General features: G+C 29.4%; 1 protein-coding gene across 2 annotated transcripts in view; it reads left to right on the forward strand.

Moving 5' to 3' along the window:
* LOC133544891 (UDP-glucuronosyltransferase 1A1-like) overlaps positions 1–13,175 on the forward strand; it is a 118,167-nt gene that overhangs the window by 42,612 nt on the left and 62,380 nt on the right. For both annotated transcript variants that reach the window (XM_061890122.1, XM_061890121.1), the window contains 3 exons: positions 16–109; positions 176–301; positions 11,893–11,980. In XM_061890122.1, the coding sequence (XP_061746106.1) occupies positions 16–109; positions 176–301; positions 11,893–11,980 (308 nt within the window). The remainder of the gene's footprint in view (positions 1–15; positions 110–175; positions 302–11,892; positions 11,981–13,175) is intronic.

Raw genomic sequence — 13,175 nt, forward strand, 5'->3', positions numbered from 1 at the left:
GTGATGTGCCAACAGGATCGACTTCACCCTGGAGTTCCCGCGGCCGCTCATGCCCAACATGGTGCCCGTGGGGGGCATCAACTGCGACGTGAGGAACCCCCTGCCAGCGGTAAGACGTGTCCACGGCCTCAGCGCTCCAACCAGACTCTGACCTCGGTGCACACCCGCTCCACAGGACCTGGATCCATGGGTGTCTGGGGAGCGGGGCTTCGTGGTGTTCACTCTGGGCAGTGCCGTGCCGGACATGCCAGAAGACATCACCAGGGTGTTCCTCCAGGCCTTCAGGCAGATCCCACAGAAGGTAAACATCATCCTTAGTGGGACTTCCACTAGCAAATGTCACATCTGGCATAGCTCGGTTGGTAGAGTGGCCGTGCCAGCAACTTGAGGGTTGCAGGTTCGATTCCCGCTTGTGCCATCCTAGTCACTGCCGTTGTGTCCTTGGGCAAGACACTTTACCCACCTGCCCCCAGTGCCACCCACACTGCTTTAAATGTAACTTAGATATTGGGTGTCACTATGTAAAGCGCTTTGAGTCACTTGAGAAAAGCGCTATATAAATATAATTCACTTCACTTCAATTCACTTACTAGTGGTTTAAATAACACCCAAATTGTGGACATTTATCCATGAGAAATTACTCAATTTATCTTTTTTTTTTCTCAAGCAATTACAATTTAAAAAAAAAACAACAACACTATAACTCTTGGGGACCAAAAAGGGCCCCACTCATAAAAGTGTTGAAAAATAAGTCATGCATTTTTTTTTCTACCTAACTTTTATTGGAGCCTTAATTAAGTAAAATATTCATAATAACATTGATTTTTTTTTTCAAACCAATTAGTTAAAAAAACAACAACAGTACTAAAACTTGAAGATCAAAAAGGGCCCCATTCATAAAAGTGTTAAAAAATAATTCATACATATTTTTTTACCCAACACTTATTGGAGCCTTAATTAGGTAAAACATTCATAATAACATTGATTTTTGAATTTGTTTTAAGCAATTAGTTAAAAAAACAACACAAACTCTTGGGGACCAAAAAGGGCCCCACTCATAAAAGTGTTAAAAAATAAGTCATGCATTTTTTTTTTTTACCTAACTTTTATTGTAGCCTTAATTAGGTAAAACATTCATAATAAATTTTTTTTTTTTTTTAACCAGTTAGTCAAAAAAACAACAACAGTACTAAAACTCTTGAAGATCAAAAAGGGCCCCATTCATAAAAGTGTTCAAAAATAATTCATACATATTTTTCTACCCAACACTTATTGGAGCCTTGATTAGGTAAAACATTCATAATAACATTGATTTTTTTTTAACCAATTAGTTAAAAAAACAACAGTACTAAAACTCTTGAAGATCAAAAAGGGCCCCATTCATAAAAGCGTTCAAAAATAATTAAGAATTTTTTTTTTTACCCAACACTTATTGGAGCCTAATTAGGTAAAACATTCATAATAACATTGATTTTTGAATTTGTTTTCAGCAATTAGTTAAAAAAAAACCAACAACACTAAAACTCTTGGGGACCGAAAAGGGCCCCACTCATAAAAGTGTTAAAAAATAAGTCATGCATTTTTTTTTTTTTACCTAACTTTTATTGGAGCCTTAATTAGGTAAAACATTCCTAATAACATTATTTTTTTTTAAACCAGTTAGTCAAAAAAACAACAACAGTACTAAAACTCTTGAAGATCAAAAAGGGCCCCATTCATAAAAGTGTTCAAAAATAATTCATACATATTTTTCTACCCAACACTTATTGGAGCCTTGATTAGGTAAAACATTCATAATAACATTGATTTTTTTTTAACCAATTAGTTAAAAAACAACAACAGTACCAAAACTATTGAAGATCAAAAAGGGCCCCATTCATAAGTGTTCAAAAATAATTAAGATTTTTTTTTTTTACCCAACACTTATTAGAGCCTAATTAGGTAAAACATTCATAATAACATTGATTTTTGAATTTGTTTTCAGCAATTAGTTAAAAAAAAACAACAACACTAAAACTCTTGGGGACCAAAAAGGGCCCCACTCATAAAAGTGTTGAAAAATAAGTCATGCATTTTTTTTTCTACCTAACTTTTATTGGAGCCTTAATTAAGTAAAATATTCATAATAACATTGATTTTTTTTTTAAACCAATTAGTTAAAAAAACAACAACAGTACTAAAACTCTTGAAGATCAAAAAGGGCCCCATTCATAAAAGTGTTCAAAAATAATTCATACATATTTTTCTACCCAACACTTATTGGAGCCTTGATTAGGTAAAACATTCATAATAACATTGATTTTTTTTTAACCAATTAGTTAAAAAAACAACAGTACTAAAACTATTGAAGATCAAAAAGGGCCCCATTCATAAAAGCGTTCAAAAATAATTAAGAATTTTTTTTCTACCCAACACTTATTAGAGCCTAATTAGGTAAAACATTCATAATAACATTGATTTTTGAATTTGTTTTCAGCAATTAGTTAAAAAACCCCCAACAACACTAAAACTCTTGGGGACCGAAAAGGGCCCCACTCATAAAAGTTTTCAAAAATAAGTCATGCATTTTTTTTTCTACCTAACTTTTATTGGAGCCTTAATTAAGTAAAATATTCATAATAACATTAATTTTTTTTTTTTAAACCAATTAGTTAAAAAAACAACAACAGTACTAAAACTCTTGAAGATCAAAAAGGGCCCCATTCATAAAAGTGTTCAAAAGTAATTCATACATATTTTTCTACCCAACACTTATTGGAGCCTTGATTAGGTAAAACATTCATAATAACATAGATTTTTTTTAAACCAATTAGTTAAAAAACAACAACAGTACTAAAACTATTGAAGATCAAAAAGGGCCCCATTCATAAAAGTGTTCAAAAATAATTAAGATTTTTTTTTTTTACCCAACACTTATTAGAGCCTAATTAGGTAAAACATTCATAATAATATTGATTTTTGAATTTGTTTTCAGCAATTAGTTAAAAAAAAACAACAACACTAAAACTCTTGGGGACCGAAAAGGGCCCCACTCATAAAAGTGTTAAAAAATAAGTCATGCATTTTTTTTTTACCTTACTTTTATTGGAGCCTTAATTAAGTAAAATATTCATAATAACATTGATTTTTTTTTTTTAAACCAATTAGTTAAAAGAACAACAACAGTACTAAAACTTGAAGATCAAAAAGGGCCCCATTCATAAAAGTGTTCAAAAATAATTCATACATATTTTTCTACCCAACACTTATTGGAGCCTTGATTAGGTAAAACATTCATAATAACATTGATTTTTTTTTAACCAATTAGTTAAAAAAACAACAGTACTAAAACTATTGAAGATCAAAAAGGGCCCCATTCATAAAAGCGTTCAAAAATAATTAAGAATTTTTTTTCTACCCAACACTTATTAGAGCCTAATTAGGTAAAACATTCATAATAACATTGATTTTTGAATTTGTTTTCAGCAATTAGTTAAAAAACCCCCAACAACACTAAAACTCTTGGGGACCGAAAAGGGCCCCACTCATAAAAGTTTTCAAAAATAAGTCATGCATTTTTTTTTCTACCTAACTTTTATTGGAGCCTTAATTAAGTAAAATATTCATAATAACATTAATTTTTTTTTTTTAAACCAATTAGTTAAAAAAACAACAACAGTACTAAAACTCTTGAAGATCAAAAAGGGCCCCATTCATAAAAGTGTTCAAAAGTAATTCATACATATTTTTCTACCCAACACTTATTGGAGCCTTGATTAGGTAAAACATTCATAATAACATAGATTTTTTTTAAACCAATTAGTTAAAAAACAACAACAGTACTAAAACTATTGAAGATCAAAAAGGGCCCCATTCATAAAAGTGTTCAAAAATAATTAAGATTTTTTTTTTTTACCCAACACTTATTAGAGCCTAATTAGGTAAAACATTCATAATAATATTGATTTTTGAATTTGTTTTCAGCAATTAGTTAAAAAAAAACAACAACACTAAAACTCTTGGGGACCGAAAAGGGCCCCACTCATAAAAGTGTTAAAAAATAAGTCATGCATTTTTTTTTTACCTTACTTTTATTGGAGCCTTAATTAAGTAAAATATTCATAATAACATTGATTTTTTTTTTTTAAACCAATTAGTTAAAAGAACAACAACAGTACTAAAACTTGAAGATCAAAAAGGGCCCCATTCATAAAAGTGTTCAAAAATAATTCATACATATTTTTCTACCCAACACTTATTGGAGCCTTGATTAGGTAAAACATTCATAATAACATTGATTTTTTTTTAACCAATTAGTTAAAAAAACAACAGTACTAAAACTCTTGAAGATCAAAAAGGGCCCCATTCATAAAAGTGTTCAAAAATAATTAAGAATTTTTTTTTTTACCCAACACTTATTAGAGCCTAATTAGGTAAAACATTCATAATAACATTGATTTTTGAATTTGTTTTCAGCAATTAGTTAAAAAAAAACAACAACACTAAAACTCTTGGGGACTGAAAAGGGCCCCACTCATAAAAGTGTTAAAAAACAAGTCATGCATTTTTTTTTACCTTACTTTTATTGGAGCCTTAATTAAGTAAAATATTCATAATAACATTGATTTTTTTTTTTTTTAAACCAATTAGTTAAAAAAACAACAACAGTACTAAAACTCTTGAAGATCAAAAAGGGCCCCATTCATAAAAGTGTTCAAAAATAATTCATATTTTTTTACCGAACACTTATTGGAGCCTTAATTAGGTAAAACAATCATAATGACATTGATTTTTACTTTTTTACTTTTTTTTTAAATTTTTAGAATGTTGTTCTAACTAGATCAGGGGTCAGCAACCTTTTTGAAACCAAAAGCTACTTCTCAAGTACTGATTAATGCGAAGGGCTACCAGTTTGATACACACTTAAATAACATGTTGTAAATGTTCAAAAATCAAACCCGGGTTCCATTTCCTGGGTAAGTGTTCTGAACATTTTTGGGGGACTTTTGACGACTTTTGTCACTTTGCTGGGTGCGTTTTGGACATTTTTTGTATCCGACACTGGAACCCAGGGAGGTATTTTGGACAAAATTGGGACTTTTGACCATTTTGGCCGCCTTTTCCCCTCTTCTTCCCCGCCTTCCTGTGCACCATTAATGGGTGTGTTTTGGACATTTGGACAAAAATAGTTTCAAGGATGTTTTACTCAGTATAGGTCATCAAATCTCAGCAACAAGCTGTAATATCTTACTGAGATCATTTAGGACCAAAACACTTAAAACAAGTAAAACACTCTAACATAAAATCAAGTGAGTATCAGACAGAAAATATGCAAATATCAGCCTTATTTGAGATATTTCATCTTACTTCGTTTTCAATTTTTACAGTGTGGGTGGCACATGCACAGAAAGGTGCAGTGGAGGAACTAAAACTGATGCAGTACCAACTAAAAGACACTTTTACAAATGACAATATGTAAATTGCCAGAAATAGCCAATTTGCTCAATTTACCTTTAATAAATAAATCTATATACCGGTTTATAAAAAAAATGGGTGTTTTTGTCTCTCATTCCGTCGTACATTTTTTTTCCTTTTACGGAAGTTTTTTTGTAGAGAATAAATGACGAAAAAAACGGTTTAAAAGAGGAGAAAACAGGAAAAAAAATGAACATTAAATTTTGAAACATAGTTTATCTTCAAGTTCGACTCTTTAAAATTCAAAATTCAACCGAAAAAAAGAAGAGAAAAACTAGCTAATTTGAATCATTTTGAAAAAATGAAAAAAAAGGATTTATGGAACATCATTAGTCATTTTTCCTGATTAAGATTAATTTTAGAATTTTGATGACGTGTTTTAAATAGGTTAAAATCCAATCTGCACTTTGTTAGAATATATAACAAATTGGACCAAGCTATATTTCTAACAGACAAATCATTATTTCTTTTAGATTTTCCAGAACAAAAATTTTAAAAGAAATTCAAAAGACTTTGAAATAATATTTAAATTTGATTCTACAGATTTTCTAAATTTGCCAGAATATTTTTATTTTATTTTCATCATAATAAGTTTGAAGAAATATTTAACAAATATTCTTTGTCGGAAAAAACAGAAGCTAAAATAAATGTATTTATTATTCTTTACAATAAAAAAAATACATTTACTTGAACATTGATTTAAATTGTCAGGAAAGAAGAGGAAGGAATTTAAAAGGTAAAAAGGTAAATGTGTTTAAAAATCCTACAATCATTTTTAAGGTTGTATTTTTTCTCCAAAATTGTCTTTCAGAAAGTTATATGAAGCAAAGTAAAAAAATAAATTAATGTATTTAAACAAGTGAAGACCAAGTCTTTAAAATATTTTCTGGGCTTTTCAAATTCTATTTGAATTATAGAATTAAAAATTTCGCGCAAAGCGAGACCAGCTTGCTAGTATATAAATACAATTTAAAAAAATAGAGGCAGCTCACTGGTAAGTGCTGCTATTTGAGCTATTTTTAGAACAGGCCAGCGGGCGACTCATCTGGTCCTTATGGGCTGGTGACCCCTGGTCTAGATCAACTTCAGATCCATCTGTCCATATGAAGTTAGTAATTAGTTTTTTATGTTTTATGCCTTTTTTGTCAACAAAAACACTTTTTTTTTTACATAGCAAAACATGCTATGGAAAATATTTAAAGGGGAATATTTGATGTGAAGTACCGTATTTTTTGGACTATAAGTCACAGTTTTTTTTTCATAGTTTGGCCATTACTCAGGAGCGACTTACGTGGGAAATTATGAACACATTACCGTAAAATATCAAATAATAATATTTATCTCATTCACGTAAGAGACTAGACGTTAACATAGCAGGCACCTTCTCAGTTGGTTATTTATGTCTCATATAACCTACACTTATTCAGCCTGTTGTTCACTAGTCTTGTTTTATTTGAAATTGCCTTTCAAATGTCTGTTCTTGCTGTTGGGTTTTATCAAATACATTTCCCCCCAAAATGCGACTTATATATGTTTTCAGTCTTCATTATGCATTTTCGGCAAGTGCGACTTATACTCTGGAGCGATTTATACTCTGAAAAATATGGTAATTGGAGCCTTAAGTAGGTTAATAATTCATGACAACATTGATTTTAATTCATTATTATTTTTTGAGCAATAACAGTTTGAAAAAGCAGATCTTGGGGACCCACTCATAAAAGTGTTAAAAAAGAAGTCATACATTTTTACCCAACACTTAAACCTCTAGATCAACTTCAGATCCATCTGTAGATATAAAGTAAATAACAAATACATTTTTTTATGTTTTATGCCTTTTTTGTCAACAAAAACCCAGTTTTTTTTTTCATGGTGAAAACATAACCATAGTTCCCCAAAAAATCTTCAGAATGGAATATTTGATGTAGAGATATTGGAGCCTTAATTAGGTCAATATTTCATAACAACATTGATTTTAATTTATTATGTTTTTTTTTTTTTAGCAATGCCAGTTTTTAAATGAAATCCCACTAGAAGTCTTGGGGATCCAAAAGGACCCCCACTCATAAAAGTGTTAAAAAATAAGCCGTACTTTTTTTTTTACCCAACACTTATTGGAGCTTTAATTAGGTAAAAATAAATCATAATAAAATAGATATAGATATATAAAAAACATACTAAGAAATTAGTTTAAAAAAAAAAAAAACTAAAACTCTTGAGGACCGAAAAGAGCCCTACTCATAAAAGTGTTCAAAAATAAGTCATGCATTTTTTTTTCTACTTAACTTTTATTGGAGCCTTAAATAGGTAAAACATTCTTAATAACATTTTTTTTTTTTTTTTTAAACCAATTAGTTAAAAAACAACAACAGTACTAAAACTCTTGAAGATCTAAAAGGGCCCCATTCATAAAAGTGTTCAAAACTAATTCATACACAGTTGTTTACCCAACACTTATTGGAGCCTTAATTAGGTAAAACATTCATAATAACATTGATTTTGGAATTTGTTTTAAGCAATTAGTTAAAAAAACAACACTAAAACTCTTGGGGACCGAAAAGGGCCCCACTCATAAAAGTGTTAAAAAATAAATCATGCAATTTTTTTTTTACCTAACTTTTATTGGAGCCTTAAGTAGGTAAAACATTCATAATGACATTGATTTTTTTTTTTAAACCAATTAGTTAAACAAACAACAACAGTACTAAAACTCTTGAAGATCAAAAAGGGCCCCATTCATAGAAGTGTTCAAAAATAATTCATACATATTTTTTTACCCAACACTTATTGGAGCCTTAATTACATTAAAAAAATTATAACAACATAAATTTTTTTAAGCATTTAGTTTAAAAAAATATTGGGGACCGGAAAGGGCGTTAAAAAATAAATACTTTTTTTTTTTTTGAGAAACAAAAAGGGCCCCACTCTTAAAAGTGTTAAAAAATAAGTCATTATGTTTTTGTTTACCCAACTTTTATTTGAGCCTTAATTAGTTTAAAAAATTCATAATATTGATTTTTTTTTAATTTAATTTAAGCAATTAGTTAAAAACAACAACACTAAAACTCTTGGGGATCCAAAAGGGCCCCACTCATAAAAGTGTTAAAAAATAATTCATGATTTTTTTTTTTTGGGAGCCTTAAAGAAATGGATTAAAAAGTATTGGATTTTTTCTAAGTACAGAAACGAAAGAGGGTAAAAGGAAGTGTTTTTACCCTCTCTCGTTTTTTGTACTTGGAAAAAAAAATGGAGCAAAAAGTTCTGGATTTTTTCCAAGTACAGAAACAAAATGGTAAAAGGTGTTGTTTTTTTTTAACCTTCTCTCGTTTTTTGTACTTAGAAAAAAACAAAGAAAAAAGTATTGGATTTTTTCTAAGTACAGAAACGAAAGAGGGTAAAAGGGAAGTGTTTTTACCCTCTCTCGTTTTTGTACTTGGAAAAAAAACGGAGAAAAAAGTATTGATTTTTTTTTCTCAGTAGAAAAACACCTCCTTCCCTCTTTCCTTTATGTACTTAGAAAAAAAATCCAATACGGAAACGAAAGAGGGTAAAAAAAAATTTTTGTCTGTTTTTTTAACCTTCTCTCTCATTTTTTGTACTTAGAAAAAAACGGAGAAAAATGTATTGGATTTTTTCTAAGTACAGAAACGAAAGGGGGTAAAAGGAGGTGTTTTTTTTTATTATTATTTTTCTCTCATTTTTGAAAAACAAAACTGGAGAAAAATTATTGGATTTTTTTCTAAGTACAGAAACAAAAGAGGGTAAAAGGAGGTGTTTTTACCCTCTCTCGTTTTTGTACTTAGAAAAAAACGGAGAAAATTTTTTTGGATTTTTTCTAAGTACAGAAACAAAAGAGGGTAAAAGGTGTTTTTTTACCTTCTCTCGTTTTTGTACTTAGAAAAAAATATCCAATACTTTTTTTCTCCATTTTTTTTAAAGTACAGAAACGAAAGAGGGTAAAAGGAGGTGTTTTTACCCTCTCTTGTTTTTGTACTTAAAAAAAAAAACGGGGAAAAAAGTTCTGGATTTTTTTCTAAGTACAGAAAGGAAAGAGGGTAAAAGGAGGTTTTTTTGTTTTTTTTAACCTTCTGTCGTTTTTTGTACTTAGAAAAAAACGGAGAACAATTTATTGGATTTTTTCTAAGTACAGAAACAAAAGAGGGTAAAAGGTGTTTTTTTACCTTCCCTCGTTTTTTGTACTTAGAAACAAATATCTAGTCCATTTTTTGTCCATTTTTTTTCAAAGTACAGAAACGAAAGAAGGTAAAAGGAGGTGTTTTTACCCCCTCTCGTTTTTGTACTGTGAAAAAAAACGGAGAAAAAAGTTTTGAATTTTTTCTAAGTACAGAAACGAAAGAAGGTAAAAGGAGGTGTTTTTACCCTCTCTCGTTTTTTGTACTGAGAAAAAAAATGGAGAAAAAAAGTATTGGAATTTTTTCAAAGTACAGAAACGAAAGAGAGTAAAAGGTGGTGTTTTTACCCTTTCTCGTTTTTTGTACTTAGAAAAAAACGGAGAAAAAAGTATTGGATTTTTTTCTCATTTTAAAAACACCTCCTTCCCTCTTTCGTTTCTTTACTAAGAAAAAAATCCAATACAGAAAGAAAGAAGGTCAAAGGAGGTGTGTGTTTTTTACCTTCTCTCGTTTTTGTACTTACAAAAAAAAACGGAGAAAAAAGTCTTGGATTTTTTTTCTGAGTACAAAAAAACGAGAGAGGGTAAAAACACCTCCTTTTACCCTCTTTCGTTTCTGTACTTAGAAAAAATATAATACAGAAACGAAAGAAGGTAAAAGGAGGTGTTTTTACCCTCTCTCGTTTTTGTACTTGGAAAAAAACACGGACAAAAAAGTATTGGATTTTTTCTAAGTACAGAAACGAAAGAGGGTAAAAGGAGGTGTCTTTTTTTTTAACCTTCTCTCCTTTTTTGTACTTTTTTTCACCATTTTTTCAAAGTACAGAAACGAAAGAGGGTAAAAGGAGGTGTTTTTCGCCCTCTCTCGTTTCTGTACTTAGAAAAAAAACTGAGAAAAAAGTTCTGGATTTTTTTCTAAGTAAAAAAACAGAGAAAAAAGTTCTGGATTTTTTTCTAAGTACAGAAACGAAAGAGCGTAAAAGGAGTTTTTTTTTTGTTGTTGTTTTTTTTAATTTTCTCAAATTTTTGAAAAAAAACAGAAAAAATATTGGATTTTTTTTAAGTACCGAAACGAGAGAGGGTAAAAAACACCTCCTTTTACCCTCTCTCGTTTTTTACACAAACACCTCCTTCCCTCTTTTGTTTCTGTACTTACAAAAAATCCAATACAGAAACGAAAGAAGGTAAAATTAGGTGTTTTTTTTACCTTCTCTCGTTTTTGTACTTAAAAAAAAGAAAACGGAGAAAAAAATGTATTATATTTTTTCTAAGTACAGAAACGAAAGAAGGTAAAAGGAGGTGTTTTTACCTTCTCTCGTTTTTGTAGTTACAAAAAACACAGAGAAAAAAGTCTTGGATTTTTTTTTCTCAGTACAAAAATACCTCCTTCCCTCTTTCGTTTCCGTACTTAGAAAAAAATCCAATACAGAAACGAAAGAAGGTAAAATTAGGTGTTTTTTGTTTTTTTTTACCTTCTCTCGCAATTAGTTTAAAAAACAACAACACTAAAACTCTTGGAGACCTAAAAGGGCCCCACTCATAACATTGTTAAAAAATAAGTCATACATTTTTTTTTTTACCCAACACTTATTGGAGCCTTAATTATGTAAAAAAAAAATCATAATAACGATGATTTTTTTTTTTTTTTTTTTTTAAATGTTTGAGCTAATAGTTAAAAAACAACAACACTAAAACTCTTGGAGACCTAAAAGGGCCCCACTCATAAAAATTTTAAAAAAATAAGTCGTACATTTTTTTTTACCCAACACTTATTGGAGCTTTAATTATGTAAAAAAAAAAAATCATGATAATATACATATTTATAAGTAATTAGTTAAAAAATATTGGGAACCAAAAGGGGTCCTACTTATAAAAGTGTTCAAAAATAAGTCATACATTTTTTTTTACCCAACACTTATTGGAGCCTTATTTAGGTAACAAAATACTATATATATATATATATATATATATATATATATATATATATATATATATATATATATATATATATATATATATATATATATATATATATATATATATATATATATATATATATATATATATATATTTTTTTTTTTTCTTTTAAAGTAATCAGTTAAAAAAAAAAAGAAAAAAATTATAAATAAATATTGGGGCCCCACTCATAAAAGTGTTGTTTTTTACTACTTTTTTAGTATTTTTTAGAATGGCCGCACTTTGGCTGTAAATAAAGAGTTTTTGCGCATATAGATCCCAAATATTATGTAGTAATGTCACAGGAAGATACATAAATGGTATCATTGTACTAAACAGGTGTATTTCAACAGGTGATATGGCGATACAGTGGATCTGTTCCTGGCGATATCCCAGAAAATGTGAAGATGATGAAATGGGTTCCTCAGAACGACTTACTCGGTAAATATGCTGCCTTGATATCGATCCGATACAATATCAGCGGGACTGGCGATTCTTGAAGTTACGCTCACGACACAGTTGCTTGAATGATGCGGACACGTTTGTTACTGGAGACTTTCCAAGCCTTGGAGACTTTGTATGTGTAGTAATATGCAACTATTATTAGCAGTGTACGGGTCGATACTGAAATATGCTCTGATATCGATTCTCAAATGAAAATATCGATACTTAGGATCATTTAGTTTAGAGGTGAGCAAACTAAGTCAAAGTATGCGGGGGCCATTTTGATATTTAATTTTTTTTTTTTAAACAGATACTGTATCAGCTTTGTGACTAAAATATTATTATTAATTGTTAGTTAGATTTGTATGTTTTTTTTCTTACATTTTACCGTTATTTTCCCATGTAAGGATAGAATAAAAAAATAATACGATTATGTAACTGCATAAGTTAGTGTGTCCAAAATACTGCCTGTATGGAAATAATAATGTTCTGTTACGTATTTAAGTGTTTATTATGTTTGTTGTCATTTTTGTATTTAAAATTAGTTTGTATAATTATCTATTTTAATTAACTAACTGACTAAACTTTGTTCATATTTTTTTTTTAAGTATATTTTATAAATGGAATACACAACTTATTGCATTTCAGCAGACCTATTGACTATATTTGGTATCGCACCGACGATACCAGCCTGAATTGTACTCCGTATCGGATTGGGAAGAAAAATCTGTGTTGATTTCAAATACACAACTTTAGTCAATTTCAGCAGACACATCAAATATATTTCCACAAAGTATCGGTATCGGATCGGTACTGCCAATATCAGCCTAAATTTTACCCGGTATCGGATATCATTATTAATTATGACTTAGATTTTTATGCTTTTTTTTTTCTTACATTTTACCGTTATTTTCCTATGTAAGGATAGAATAAAAAAAATTAAAAAAACTATTATGTAACTGCATAACTTAGTGTGTCCAAAATACTGCCTGTATGAAAATATTAATGTTCAGTTACGTATTTAAGTCTTTATTGTGTTTTTTTGTCATTTTTGTATTTATAATTAGTTTGTATAATTATTTATTTTAATTAACTGACTGACTAAACTTTGTTCATATATTTTTTTTAAGTATATTTTATAAATGAAATACACAGCTTGTTACATTTCAGCAGACCTATTGACTAAATTTGG

Source organism: Nerophis ophidion, linkage group LG28, assembly GCF_033978795.1.
Source record: "Nerophis ophidion isolate RoL-2023_Sa linkage group LG28, RoL_Noph_v1.0, whole genome shotgun sequence".
Taxonomy (NCBI): Eukaryota; Metazoa; Chordata; class Actinopteri; order Syngnathiformes; family Syngnathidae; genus Nerophis; species Nerophis ophidion.